This window comes from Chionomys nivalis, chromosome 8, assembly GCF_950005125.1.
Source record: "Chionomys nivalis chromosome 8, mChiNiv1.1, whole genome shotgun sequence".
NCBI classification, from domain to species: domain Eukaryota; kingdom Metazoa; phylum Chordata; class Mammalia; order Rodentia; family Cricetidae; genus Chionomys; species Chionomys nivalis.
The window spans coordinates 20,689,729-20,702,381 of NC_080093.1; the positions used below are offsets into that span (position 1 = coordinate 20,689,729).

Below are 12,653 nucleotides of genomic sequence, written 5' to 3' on the forward strand. Positions count from 1 at the left end.
TAGATCAAGTGGCTCTTTTGAGACTAAGACAGGAAAGGATAATTAGTAACGTCACTTCTCATTTGTTTACTTGTAATGCAGTGAGAAGGGAATACTGCATCTAGAAATTCTAGAAATGTGACTTTTCCTTGAACAACTATTCTTTTAGGAAGAAAAGGAAGGCATATGGAGATATGGTTATCAATAGGAAAGCAAAATGCATGGTCAGTTCTAACCTTAGAACAGCAAATCAAAAGGAGGTTTAAAATTTTACCTTGTATTGACACTAACCAGCAAAGCAGGGCATGGCCTGACCCTGCATGTGCATTCCTCCCTGTGACTTATCTTTTATTTGTTTCAAATATAAAAACTTCCAGTGACTCTAAGTAAGCTCAGCCAAAGAGCTTTGGTACAACCTTCCTGTTCACATTCTGTTTTATATGTATGTATGTGGATGTGTGTGTATAATCAGATATATGTGTATATGTACATACACATATGTGGAAATCAGTGGTGACCCTTGTGTGTTGTTTCTTGGGAGATGTCAAGCTTATTTTTAGAGATAGTGTATATCACTGGGAAACATAGAACACTAATTAGGCTGGATTGGATGTCTACAAGCTCCCAGGATCTCTTGTTCTGTCTTCCTAGTGTTAGCCTATGTTGGTATAACAAGCACATACCACCGTGCCTGGCATATATATATATACACATTCCAGATATTGGATTTTGGTACTCAGGTTTGTGTGGCAAGCATGCTAGTGAGTGAAATATCTCTCTAGCACTCTCTCTTGTATTCTCCAAGCTTCACAATATGTGCAATAACCTAATGTGTTAGGAACTCTATTTTCTTTCGTTTCTTACCTAAATTGTAATCAGGTCTAAGAACAGGTACACAAATCAAATATATTTATTAATGAAAACATGCAGAAGAATAATGACTATGAATTCTTTTATTATATTAGTTAATTTACAGTGAAGTTCTATTTTAACTGAAGACCAGATACACATTAGCACAAGGGTAATAACATGCTTGCAGAGGATAGAAAATAGGAGTATATTTGTGCAGTAATTGCATAAATTGCAAAATTATTGACAGGTGCTTTCTGGGTCTTGACAAATGGTTATACATGAAAGAGGGGAAGGACATCTTGTCCCTGATGGGTAAAGAAATGGATGATGCTCTAGAGTGAAAATGTAGAAAACAACACAACATGATCCATAAAGTCAGCTCTTCTTTAGACAGGAATGAAACAGAGCTGGTAAGGAGGTGGCAGAGAGACAAATCCATTGACCGCTGGGGTTGTATCAATGTCCTTAGCACTAACTAGAGATTTCAATTTAAAGTTCTGTAAAATGGTAGTCAGAAATAGAAACAGCTCCATTCGTGCCAGGCCCTCTCCTGCACAAATCCGTTTTCCTAAGGGGGGAAAAAAACAAAGATTATTATTCTCATTTGTAAAAGTGACAATCACTGCACTTTTAACTGACACAAGAGTCTATAAATGAAGGATGAATTATTGGATGTGTGGGTGGATGAATGACTACATGAAAGAATAAGTAATGAGTCAAATAGAAAAACATAGAACAAATTGGATTCTCAATTAACTTGTATTATTAAATACACTGTTTAAAAATACTTTTTATGTTAGTGCGGTTGTTCACATCTGTAATCAGACTGCCTTGGAGACTGAGGAATAGGGATTCTATGTTAATTATCAAAAATAACAAAGCAAACTACAGAAGCTGCACATTCAAAGCAGAATACACAGGGAGGTGTAGACTCAATATACATTACTCTTATCCTAAATGAGAAGAAATAGGATTCCTGATTTTCTTTGCAGACTGTCCTACAACATCTACAATATCTCCATCATCTCATGATGATCTTAGCATTTCTGGAATGCTGAACTGAGTAAAAATGCTCTGATCTAGGAGTTCATGAACTTTTTTTTTTAATGATAAGTGATCTCTTCTTTTAATTCTCTACTAATTTTGAGGAAACTAGAAAGTAATTTATTAGGATATTGCTCCATTTTTGCATTAATATGTAAGGTTGGAGAGATAAATATGCTGATTATATCTCCAATAACCCAGAGATCTGGGGGTCTTTCTCATTGTCCTAGTCCAGCTGAATTTTAATAAGTATTATTCATTCATGTGTTTACACCTGGGGCTTTCTGGTACTTTTCAGTATTTTTGGAGACTTGTAATTGTATAGTTGAGCATGAAAGAGTGAGTTAGCAAAAAAGACCTGAATATAAACTATGATGTCGCAGTTTTTATGCTGAGTTAGTGAACTGTGAATGGCCTTTGCTTTTTTTGGTATTTCTGTGATGTAAGCTAAATAAAGAATACAAACACCCTACACTCTAATTTTCTCAGTTGTGAACAATAGATGAACCCTCAAAACCTCACTTTCATAGCCTGACAGAGAAGAAATCTCTTTATCATGACATGCATAAACACTGAAAGTCATACTCCTGATCACTGGCCATTAAGGGGCCTCTATGTAAGTCTCCACAGATCTTCATGTCCCTGGATCCACGGAAATGAATTTCTATTACCTGTTGAAAATGGCATGAAGTAGTCACTTTTCTTAAAGTTTCCATTTTTATCTAGAAAGTGGCCAGGGTCAAATATCTCTGGGTTGGGGAATTCCTTGCTGTCATTCAGCACTGATGACAGTGATGCTATTACTGTTGTTCCCTGTAACAACACACAGAAACAAATAAAGTTAAAAAGAAATCATAGAACTAAGACAAATCAGGAAAATGACCTAGTTCACTTTCTGCTCCATAGCAGGGATGAAGTACAAAGAACAGTAGGGACATTTCAACACATAGGGCAGTTAAGTAGCAGGGAGGAGTGTGAGGTCAGGCACAGTCGTGTGGCTAACATGGCTTCAGTGACATTTCACGTGAGTACTTGAAGTCAAACTTCTGAGTCTCTTCTTCCTTTTCTTCAGATTTAACTCATTCTTCTCTGACCACTGACTGCTCTAGCTCATCACATCTTTCTACATACACCTAATATAAATTATTTTCCAAGTGGAATAATTTATTGAGTGCTTTGAACAGAATAGGAGGCTATTCATTATGTACAATAGGGAATATTTGGAAAGATGAATGCATCTCCTTTTTCTCTCATTTATAGAATCTACCTATTTATCTCTGTTTTTATATTATAAGAAAGTAACTTCAGGGCTATGTGCCAGAGTAGACATGTGTAGTCTTGTATATAATCTATCTATATGAATGCACAGGCACAAACACAGAAATGAACATATGTATGTATATGTGTCAAAAATAAAGGATGAGAACACTTTGAGAGAAGGAAATCGAGGAATGGAATGGAATGGAGAGGAAAGGGAAACAATAAAATAAAACAAAATATGATAAAGGTAAGATGATCTGGTAACAACTAAATCAATAAAACTTCTGGAGCTACACAGAAATTACTGGGAGGTGGTGCTGGCAAGTTCTCTTTAACTAGGACACAAACTAATATTGTATCATTTCAAAGTTTTTAGGAATGTGGTCTACAAATCTTTTGCAAGGCTGCCTGCCACACATATTAGAATGCAGTTTAACTGTATTTTGAAATTCTGAAACTTAAAAGAATATTATTGATATAGTAAACTATGTGAAAATTAAGTTCGAGTGTCAATAGGCATTGAGCTTAGTATATTCATAATCATTTCTTCACATGTTGCCTGTGACTGTTTCTCTGCAACAATGAGAGTTTCTTAAGGGGCAGCATAACCTCCTTGGCCTAGGAAGTCCGAAATCTTTGAGAACCATTATGGCAAAGATCATTGGTTCCTTCATATGTGTTAGTTCTGCTGAGATCAGTGGCTCCATTCTGATCTAAAAAAAAATCATTTATATATTTGTCAGAAGGTAAAATCAGCTGTGAAACCACCAAGTTGTTTCACAAAGGACAAGAATGAAATATTCTATTTCACTAGATCCATAAGACACCACTCATATCATAAACCTTCAGGAGAGAGATGACAGGATATAAGTTTAGGTGATACAATACTCACCTCAAACTAGGATTTAAACACAAGGAAGTTATGAGGAGATATGCCATTTTTAGTTTGCCCTTTGTTCTACTTATTATTTAGTTGTCTCTAAGGACATAACATAAAAAAAGTTTGCATATTGGTCACAGACCTCAACAGTCTTACCTCAGGAGTGTCCTTTAGCTGAATGGAGCAGAATGACAGCCTCACCCATATACTAAGTCTGTATTCATATAGCAAAACAAACCCACTGCCACCTGGCAAAGTAAGTTCTACCATTTCTACATGATGTTAGTAACTGGAACCTTAACAATATAGTTTGCCCATCCCCCAAAATACAAGACTTCCCAGAGAAAGAAAATTCAACCTTTGTGAATGAGTTATTGCTATAAAATTTTGTATTTTTCATCTGCAGTTTTTGGTGTCTTCAAAGTAGCACTAAGTGGCCACAGAAATGAAATAAGTACAAACATAACCACATCACTGAAGATTTTAAAATATTTTTTAAGCCAACAGTTTGGTTTTAATATAAAAACTCTAACAAGATTTTGGAAGAAAAACTATGAACAAAATTTTCTTAAAATAGAAATAATAGGGAACATGTAGTGGAGAAGTCCAATATAAATGTGTTCTAACATATACAGTCAGTGATCATGAATAAGCAATATATATAACCATAAAACGTATAGAGGAAAAGTTTGAAAATAAGGAACAGACTTTTGTGATAAACTTCATCTCAACGTAAAAATCTGTGTTCCTTGGTCATGCTCATGCCTAATTGGCTCCATAATAAAGTATCTCTTACACGCTTAAATAAATCAGACCAAATTTTTTCATCTGCTCTACACAACTATCAGTATAAAACCTCACATAGATAGAGATATTAAAGTCACTATCCTTCATCCTAATCAGAAATGAGACAAGTGACACCCATTGCAAACATGTCTGCTCATCACTATCCTGCAGTTCATCATACCGAAGAGAAAGTAAGAACACAGGAATATGAAAAGTAAATAGAAAACTATTAGCCCACATGACACTTTCAATTTCAAATATGTTTATATAAACATCGTTAGAAATAATAAAATTCACATGTTCAGATAAGAACAAGGCCAACAAAGTGATTACATAAATTGTTTCCATTAAGCAAATGGAAAGAATAGCAAAGGCGGTGCTAGAGAAAAGATATTCAATGTTCAGAAAACCTCTAATAACATATTCACAGACTGCATAAATGAAAAGAAACAAGACAGATAAATAAACACCACAAATAAATGATTGATTGGCATAACCTTATTGATGAGTGAAGTTCCAGGCTATCAATTCTTCCCAATTTAAAGATTTTTTTCATAATGATAAAAATCCAGAAAAGACTTTTGGAAAACTGACAAAATGTTGAACTTTCAAATAAAAATACCTAAGCTTTGTCAGACAGTATTTGGAAGAGAGCAAATGTGGGAGTGTCACTACCAGTTCCATCTGCACCTGCAGTAGAGCTGCTCCTCTGATCACGAAACAGGGAAAGCCACCAGCAGCACTGGATAACTCAGATAACACTGGACAACACTGTGAACCCGTGAGCATCAAGAGCACAGAGGTGGAGCAGGGAAGAGACAAGCTCACCTTGGGGATGAGGTAGTTCCTGAATTTAATGTCACAGGTCACTGCATGGGGCAGGCTGGTCGGAAGGAGGTTGATGAATCTCTGGACCTCATGAATCACGGCATCTGTATAGGGCATGTGGCTCCTGTCCTGCATGCAGGGGCTGCGGTTTCTGCCAACCACACGATCAATCTCTTCCTGGACTTTAGCTAGTTGGTCACAGTGACAAATGGGGGAACAGTGGAGAAATAACACCTTTAGCACAATGTCAGGCCATACACAGCACAATGTGGGTGTTCCAAAATAAGTATAAGTGTGCATTTTTATTTATGGATAAAAGTATTTATACATATATTCATACAGAAATGTGTTATAGATTTATAACACTGTCATTCTTCTAGAAGATACTATGATAGACCAGGATATGTTTATTACTTAGGAGCCATACCAGGAAATAAAGTATTAGTAATTAAAATATGAAATAAAAAATATAGAAGTCAGATACTAAATCTGAATTTAAATACACTATTCTTTTACAACCACACACTAAAGTATGTATATTTATGAATATGTGTGTTGCATGTGTACAATTTGACAGATTTTTCATTTTTGTTCCCACACACAGTAAAGAACAGTTCAATATTTTTAGCTACTTCTGAAATATATTCATATTTGTAAAATGAATGTTTCTTATATATCCACATAGCACAACATCTATTTGACTTTTATGTATTGGAAATGAAATTTCAGTTACATCTCACCATCTACACACACACACACACACACAAAAACACATTCACATACATGATTGCCTTGCCCCTCACTTCATTAATAATAGCATACTGGAACCTCATGAAACTGAAAGCTTCTTCATGGCAAAGACACCATCATTAAGACAAAATAACAAGTTACAGAATGGGAAAATATTTTTATCAACTACACATCCAATAGAGGAGTAGGATCCAAAATACATAAAGATTCAAAAAAATGAGATATCAAGAAAACAAATAACTCAATTAATAAATGGGGTACAGATCTAAGCACAGAATCCTCAAAAGATGAAATTCAAATGTCTGAGAGAAATTTAAAATGTTTACAAACCTTAGTCATCATGGAAATGCAAATCAATTCTTCTTTGAGATTTCACCCTACACCCATTGGAATGGTGAATATCAATTTTTAAAAAGTGACAGCTTATGCTGGAAAAGTTGTGAATAAAGGGGAGCACTTATGCATTTTTTAAGGACGGCAAATCCATATAGCCACTGTAGATATTAGTGTGACAGTATCCAGGAAGAACGAAATAAATCTACCTCAAGATTCACCTATGCTACTCTTAGACATAAACTTAACAGTTGTTTTATCCTATCACAGAAATACTTGCTCAACCATGTTCATTGCTGCTTTGTTCATAAAAGCTAGAAAATTGAAAATGAATTAGATATCCCTAAACAGAATAGATTTTTTAAAATGTGGCACATTTATACAATGGAGTATTAACTCAATCATTTAAGAAGAATTAAATCATGAAATTCTCATGAAATGAGGGAACTAGAAAAAAAAATCACCCTGCATGATATAATCCAAACCCACAAAGACAATTGTATGTATTCACTTAAATTTAGATATAGCTGTTAAATTAATGATAACCAAGCTACAATCTGTAGAACCACAGACATTAGGTGTAAAGAAGGGACAAGAGAAGACAGATCTTTTTAGGAAAGAGACAGAGAATAGATAGTTATGGATTACTGGGGTGCTTGAATCAAGGCCTTAAGTGTGGAGGAGAGGCAGGAATGAGAAAGGGAAACCAGAGAGAGACATATATAATTCAGCATCATTCGAGGATGTATGGAGTCTTAATACAGCAGAAACTTCATATATATGTGTGTGTATGTGTATATTTATAATCTATAATTTATATATATAATTTATAATATATAAATATAAATGTGATCTAATGAAATAGACAAATAATGGGGAGGCAGAGTCCCAACTGAACAACCCTTTTCACCAAATAAAACTTCCGATACCAGCATTGTGTTACATCTAATTGAGTTGTTGGTCAAAGGAGTTCCATGGAAATCTCCAAACAACCCAGGCTACTGTCAAGATAATAGATTGCTCTCCAAAAACTGGCACCAAGGTCTCATTGTTGAAGCAACACCTACACAACTCTGTGAACATGGAGAAGTCAAGTCAATGTCCTCAAAGAACCTTTACCCATATGTTCTAGCATCTTTGGCAGAGGAATATGATCTGCACACTATCAAAAGGGAAACAAACACCAACCCAGCCACAAACCTTTTGATTAACAATGGTGTCTTGCCTGCAAGATATGCTAGGGCAATAGTGGCACAACTTGGGAGAATAACCAACCAAGAACTTATTTGACTTTGGACTCATTCCATGATATGAAACCCATTTCTGAAACTGATTGGGTTGCCAATAATGGAAGACTAGATAGCCCAGGGACCTATGGTTTACCAAATATTTCTGTACTAAAGCAAAACACATTAACAAAACACAAAACAAAATCATAGCAATAAAATGACTGCTAATGACATTCTGCTCTATTCACAGATCGGTGTCTTGCTCAGATATCTTTAGAGAAGATTCAGCCTGCAACAGATGGTAACAAATGCAGAGATCCTTAATCAGACATTATTCAGACAATGACAAACTGTCTGAATATTTATCCCTAAATGGAATGTCTCCATCAAATCTCTCCCCTTAGGGTTCAAAACACACTGTGGAGTAGGAGGCAGAAAGAGTGTAGGAATCAGAGGAGATGGAGGGTGTTAAGAAAATAAGGTCCTCTAAAATCAAAATAATCAAAGGACATATGAACTCACAGAGACAGGCAGCATGCACGGGGCCTGCACAGGTCTGCACTAGGTCCTTTGCTTATGTGTTATGGCTTCCAGTTTAGTGTTTTTATGGGCTTCCTAGATGTCCAAATGAATGGGTTTATGTTTCCTAACCTTCTCTTATGTTCTGTTCCTTTGTTTTGTCCAATTCCAATGTGCTATTTTTTTGTTGTGTCATACTATATTTATTACATTTTGTTATATTATTTATTATTCTATAGAAGCCTTCTTGTTTTCCACAGAGAGACAGAAAAAAAGGTATCTTTATGTGGAGAGGAACAGGAAAGAGTAGAGGGAGGAGAAACCATAATCCTGATATATTATGTAAAAAAAAATCCATTTACAAAAAAAGGAAAAACAGCAAATTGGCTTATAATACTTTGCTATACAAACATTCATTGTTAGATTAATTGCAATTACATAAATATTTATCATCATGAAAATTATGATTATTTTCCATTATTAGCAGTCTTTTAGATTAATGGCTACATTTTCATTTGTAATTTTCCATTTCTTGAGTTATAATTGTGCTGGAAATTTAAGTAGATAATTCTAAATGCTGGGAATAAAGTCTCAATTAAAAGGAGCATTCGGCTACAGATTGTTTCTTTTTTATTCCCTTTTTCTTTTCACACCTACATCACCCACATGGTAAATATTGAATTGGAAGCTTCCCAGGACTGGTACCCAGCAACCTCTATGATACTCTCACCCTCCCACAAGTGCTATTGATGCTACTGGAGCCCATAACTTGTTGTGACTTTACTTCAGACAATAGGATGTAAAATGTTCTCACAAGTTTCATGAAATGATGTAAAATTAGATTAAAATTATGGCTAATGTGGATGTCTCATCTGCCTTTTATTTTATAAGCACATAAGAAGCCAGCTGATCTTGAGGTTTCTGGTATAGCCTGGATGAAGATAGTTTACATGTGACTCAGGGAACTCCATGAAGGGTTCTATGCTTCTATTAAGTTCTGAGAACACTGTGAGTCTGTCTCTTGGATGGATGTTTTGAATCCATTCTGATTAATACATGGGAAATACTTTCTATTATGGTGGTGAAATAAGGAGTTCTGATTTAGTCCTTTCATCTAGAGGACTGACCCCGCTGCACACATTCATGGAACAAGACAGAGAACAGGCTCTGAGATCCAGAATTTTGGGAATCAAATGTTGCTGGCCTCTGCTTTCATCCCAATGTATTGGTCATTCCCTGTCTATCATCAGTGTTTCAGGTAAAGGGCTTCTTTAACTCAGTTTCTTTGAAGAATATTACTTTCTGCTGGGCAGTGGAGGCACATGCCTTTTTTATTATTATTATTCTTTTTTATTTATTTATTTTTTTATTTTTATTTTTATTCTTTTTTAATTAAAATTTCCACCTGCTCCCCGTTTCCCATTTCCCTCCCCTCCTCCCAAATATTGCCCCCTCCCCCAATCCCCTCCCCCTATCCCCACTCCTCTTCTCCTCCCCCCACACCATTCCCCCTCCCTCTCGATACTGAAGAGCAGTCCAAATTCCCTGCCCTGCGGGAAGATGAAGGTCTTCTATCTACGTCCAGGAAGGTGAGCGTCTAAACAAGCTAAGCTCCCACAAAGCCAGATCATGTATTAGGATCGAAACCTAGTGCCATTCTTTTTAAATTAAAATTTCCACCTCCTCCCCATTTCCCATTTTCCTCCTCCTCCTCCCACACATTTCCCCCTCCCCCACTCCCCTTCCCCTCTCCCCACTTCTCTCCGCCCCCCACTCCATTCCCCCTCCCTCTCGATACTGAAGAGTAGTCCAAATTCCCTGCCCTGCGGGAAGTCCAAGGTCCTCCCACTTCTATCTAGGTCCAGGAAGGTGAGCATCCAAACAGGCTAGGCTCCCACAAAGCTAGTTCGTGTATTAGGATCGAAACCTATCCCAGTCCTCGAGAGGAAGGAGCAGGTGAATCACTGTGAGATCAAGGCCAGCCTGGTCTATAAAAGCTAGTTCCTGGACAGACTCCAAAACTGCAGAGAAACCCTGTCTCAAAAAACATTACAAAACAAAAGAAGAATTTTATGTTCCTGGACACAGGGGTCACATGCTGAATGGGAATAGGAAGGGAGCTTCAGCAAGGTCAAAATCCTGTATACAAATTTGTTCCCTATTTAAGCTTCTATTGCATTGGAACCAGATTCTTCACAGGTCTATAGATAGAGATACACAGCTTGTCTGTCTTACCACGTGCATGATGTTCATCTAACGTGTATGTTTCAACATCTTTCCTGCTCTATATTTTCCTCATTCCTAATGTTATTATTCCAGTATTTTGTTGAAGCCTTCTTAACTGCTTATTGGTTTTTCTTCCTATACTAAAAATATGACTTATGTTTGTGCTTTTATTTTGTACTATTCATTGGGCACAGGAGAAAGAGTGTGTTTTATATATACTGGACCATTGGATCAGTTTTAAGTTACGATGTAAAAGAAAACACAACACTATTGATACAGTTGAAAATAAATCATTGTTCAACATAGGTTTAAGGAAATGGACTTCTTAAGTGATAAAAGTCCTTAATCTACATTTCTGCATTGTTCAAAAATGTTTCTAGAGAATCTAAATATGTTGAATTCTTCTCAGAATACACATTATCCCAGCCAGACTTAGTAAATCCTAGGTATTCTACTTATGTTTCAGTGAGGTGAGTTTTCTCCATTCCAAAGTTAGATTCATCAGAACAAGGGAAGAAAACTGAAAGGTTTAGCTGACCTGAGACATGACCTGAGAATAAAAGAACATGTGTATCCATAGTACAATGGATACTACCCATGCCTGTTACAATTTACCATCCAGAAATCTCAGACACTGACCAGACTTTGATTGTTTCTCTTACAGTCTGTTTCTTTAATCATGCTGTTCATTACAGCCATTGAGTGGCATAGAAGATGAAGGACTGACACTTCTGTAATAAAAACAACGCACAGGGCACTAGCAGAGTCTTTCCAGCATCTTATAGGAACACTGTGGTCACCACCTGTGTCCTTACCTGTGACATCAGGGTGCTTCAGCAGGAGCAGTAAAGCGTATCTCAGTGTTGTGCTTGTTGTCTCTGTCCCAGCACCAAACAGGTCACTCACAGTCGTTACCAAATTTTCAAGGGTAAATTCTGATTGTTGATTCTGGTTTGTCTGAGAATAATTTAATGCAATAATGTAATAAATCTTTATCAGCATATCTCATTACATACTCTGCAGTTTTATACAAGTTTATACATTTACTACTAAAAGTGTAAAATTTAAAATAAAACTCCTTAACATCCATTCCAAATGGTTATTCTAACTGTAAAGAAGTTTATTGAGTCGTGTAGACATTGGGTCTAGTTGATTTGACAAGATGTTTTATATATGTGCAAGTTACTTTTTATAATAAGACTTCTGAAAAATATTTATTTTGCTTCCAACAAATTTCTTGAAAGGAGAAATTAATACATCTTTTTCAAAGACTAACTAGCACGGATTTTTATAAATTTTGATTTCACTCTTAATCCCGGACTAGTGTAACTCTTGCAATGATGTGATTATCTGCACTTTTTTTTTCTTTCTTTTTTTTTTTTCTTGCTGATTTTTTTTATTAATTAATTAATTTAATTATTAAAGATTTCTGCCTCTTCCCCGCCACCACCTCCCATTCCCTCCCCCTCCCCCAATCAAGTCTTCCTTCCTCCTCAGCCCAAAGAGCAAGCAGGTTTCTCTGCCCTGTGGGAGGTCCAAGGACCACCCACCTCCATCCAGGTCTATTAAGGTGAGCATCCAAACTACCTGGGCTCCCACAAAGCCATGACATGCAATAGGATCAAGAACCCATTGCCATTGTTCTTCAGTTCTCAGTAGTCCTCATTGTCCATTATGTTCAGCGAGACCGGTTTTGTCCCATGCTTTTTCAGTCCCCGGCCAGCTGGCCTTGGTGAGTTCCCGATAGAACATCCCCATTGCCTCAGTGTGTGGGTGCACCCCTCGCCGTCCTGAGTTCCACACTGAGGCAATGGGGATGTTCTATCGGGATTATCTGCACTTAAGTGCAGTTTTCTACTTTTATTCATTTAAAACGTAAATGAAACGTTTTATTCATTATTCATTTTGTCCTATAAAACCATATGAAGAAAACTGTGTGGTAGTTCTAATCTTGGGACATGCAGATT

General features: G+C 36.4%; 1 protein-coding gene across 1 annotated transcript in view; it reads right to left on the reverse strand.

Moving 5' to 3' along the window:
- Window positions 1-934: 934 nt before the first annotated feature.
- LOC130880573 (cytochrome P450 2C27) overlaps window positions 935-12,653 on the reverse strand; it is a 32,469-nt gene continuing 20,750 nt past the window's right edge. The window contains exons 6-9 of the mRNA XM_057779679.1: window positions 11,502-11,643; window positions 5,630-5,817; window positions 2,547-2,688; window positions 935-1,399 (exon numbers count right to left, since the gene is read on the reverse strand). Of these exons, the coding sequence (XP_057635662.1) occupies window positions 1,218-1,399; window positions 2,547-2,688; window positions 5,630-5,817; window positions 11,502-11,643 (654 nt within the window). The 3' untranslated portion in view covers window positions 935-1,217. The remainder of the gene's footprint in view (window positions 1,400-2,546; window positions 2,689-5,629; window positions 5,818-11,501; window positions 11,644-12,653) is intronic.